The 1577-nt window shown below is 72.7% G+C and overlaps 1 protein-coding gene across 1 annotated transcript in view; it reads left to right on the top strand.

Moving 5' to 3' along the window:
• Window positions 1-885: 885 nt before the first annotated feature.
• ACHE (acetylcholinesterase (Yt blood group)) overlaps window positions 886-1577 on the top strand; it is a 1032-nt gene continuing 340 nt past the window's right edge. The window contains 5 exon segments of the mRNA XM_075725510.1: window positions 886-1143; window positions 1145-1294; window positions 1296-1370; window positions 1373-1501; window positions 1503-1571. Of these exon segments, the coding sequence (XP_075581625.1) occupies window positions 886-1143; window positions 1145-1294; window positions 1296-1370; window positions 1373-1501; window positions 1503-1571 (681 nt within the window).

The following is a 1577-nucleotide window of genomic DNA, read 5'->3' as shown; positions in this document are numbered from 1 at the left end:
GGGGGGCACTGGGGGTCCTTGGGGGGGCACTGGGGGGCACTGGGGGGGCACTGGGGGGGCACTGGGGGTCCTTGGGGGGGTGCTGGGGGGGCGCTGGGGGGGTGTTGGGAGGCACTGGGGGCACTGGGGTGCACTGGGGGGGGGGGGTCCTGGGACCCCCCCACTGCTGGCAGCCAATGACACGGCGGTGATGGCACCCATGGGGGGGGTCCCATAGCTCTGGGGGTCCCGCAGAACTGGGGGTCCCCCCCATCACCAGGGTCCCCCCCAGCCCCACAGATGCCCCCCAGATGCCCCCAGCCCCACAGCCCCATTGCACTGGGGGCCCCCCCCCCCCAGCCCCACAGATGCCCCCCCAGCCCCACAGATGCCCCCCAGCCCCACAGATGCCCCACAGCCCCACAGCCCCATTGCACTGGGCCCCCCCCCCCCAGCCCCACAGATGCCCCCCAGCCCCACAGATGCCCCCCAGCCCCACGGATCCCATTGCACTGGGACCCCCCCCCCAGCCCCACAGATGCCCCCAGCCCTACAGCCCCATTGCACTGGGGTCCCCCCCATTCCAGGGCCCCCCCAGCCCCACAGATGCCCCCAGCCCCATGGATCCCATTGCACTGGGGCTGCCTCCAGCCCCACAGATGCCCCCCAGATGCCCCCAGCCCCATGGGTCCCATTGCACTGGGGCCCCCCTCCAGCCCCACAGATGCCCCCCAGATGCCCCCAGCCCCATGGGTCCCATTGCACTGGGGCCCCCCTCCAGCCCCACAGATGCCCCCCAGATGCCCCCAGCCCCATGGGTCCCATTGCACTGGGGTCCCCCCCCCCCCCCAACCCCATGGGGTCCCCCCACCCCAACTCCATCTCTCCCCCACAGCCTCCTGCGCCATGGGGGGCCGGGCGTTCCCAGCGTCGCCGCTCTTCCTCCTCCTCCTCCTCCTCCTCCTCCTCCTCCCCGCCATCCCGGCCGCCGCTGACGAGCTGGTGGTCTCCACCGCCGGCGGCCTGGTGCGAGGGATCCGCCTGCCGGCCGGCCCCGCCCGCGTCGCCGCCTTTTTGGGGATCCCTTACGCCGAGCCCCCCCTGGGCCCCTTGCGCTTCCAGCCCCCGCGGGCGGCGCGGCCGTGGCGCGGCGCCTTGGACGCCCTCCGCCCACCGCCACGCGTGCTACCAAGCCGTGGACACCATGTTCCCCGGGTTCGGCGGCTCCGAGATGTGGAACCCCAACCGGGAGATGAGCGAAGACTGTCTCTACCTCAACGTTTGGGTGCCGGCGCCCCGACCCGCCGCCGCCGCCCCCCGTTTTGGTTTGGATCTACGGCGGCGGCTTCTACAGCGGAGCCGCCTCCTTGGACGTCTACGACGGGCGCTACCCTCGCCGCCCGCCGAAGGGGTGGTGGTGGTCTCCATGAACTACCGGGTTGGCGCTTTGGGGTTTTTGGCGTTGCCGGGCCACCCCGAAGCGCCGGGTAACGTCGGGTTGTTGGATCAACGCTTGGCCTTCGCGTTGGGTTCAAAGCAACATCGGGGCCTTCGGGGGGGACGCCGGCGCCGTCACCCTTTTCGGCGAAAGCGCCGGC

Source organism: Pelecanus crispus, chromosome 32 (genome assembly GCF_030463565.1).
Source record: "Pelecanus crispus isolate bPelCri1 chromosome 32, bPelCri1.pri, whole genome shotgun sequence".
Taxonomy (NCBI): Eukaryota; Metazoa; Chordata; class Aves; order Pelecaniformes; family Pelecanidae; genus Pelecanus; species Pelecanus crispus.
The sequence above is the reverse complement of the archived record's forward strand: the minus strand, read 5'-3'. Positions and strand labels throughout refer to the sequence as shown.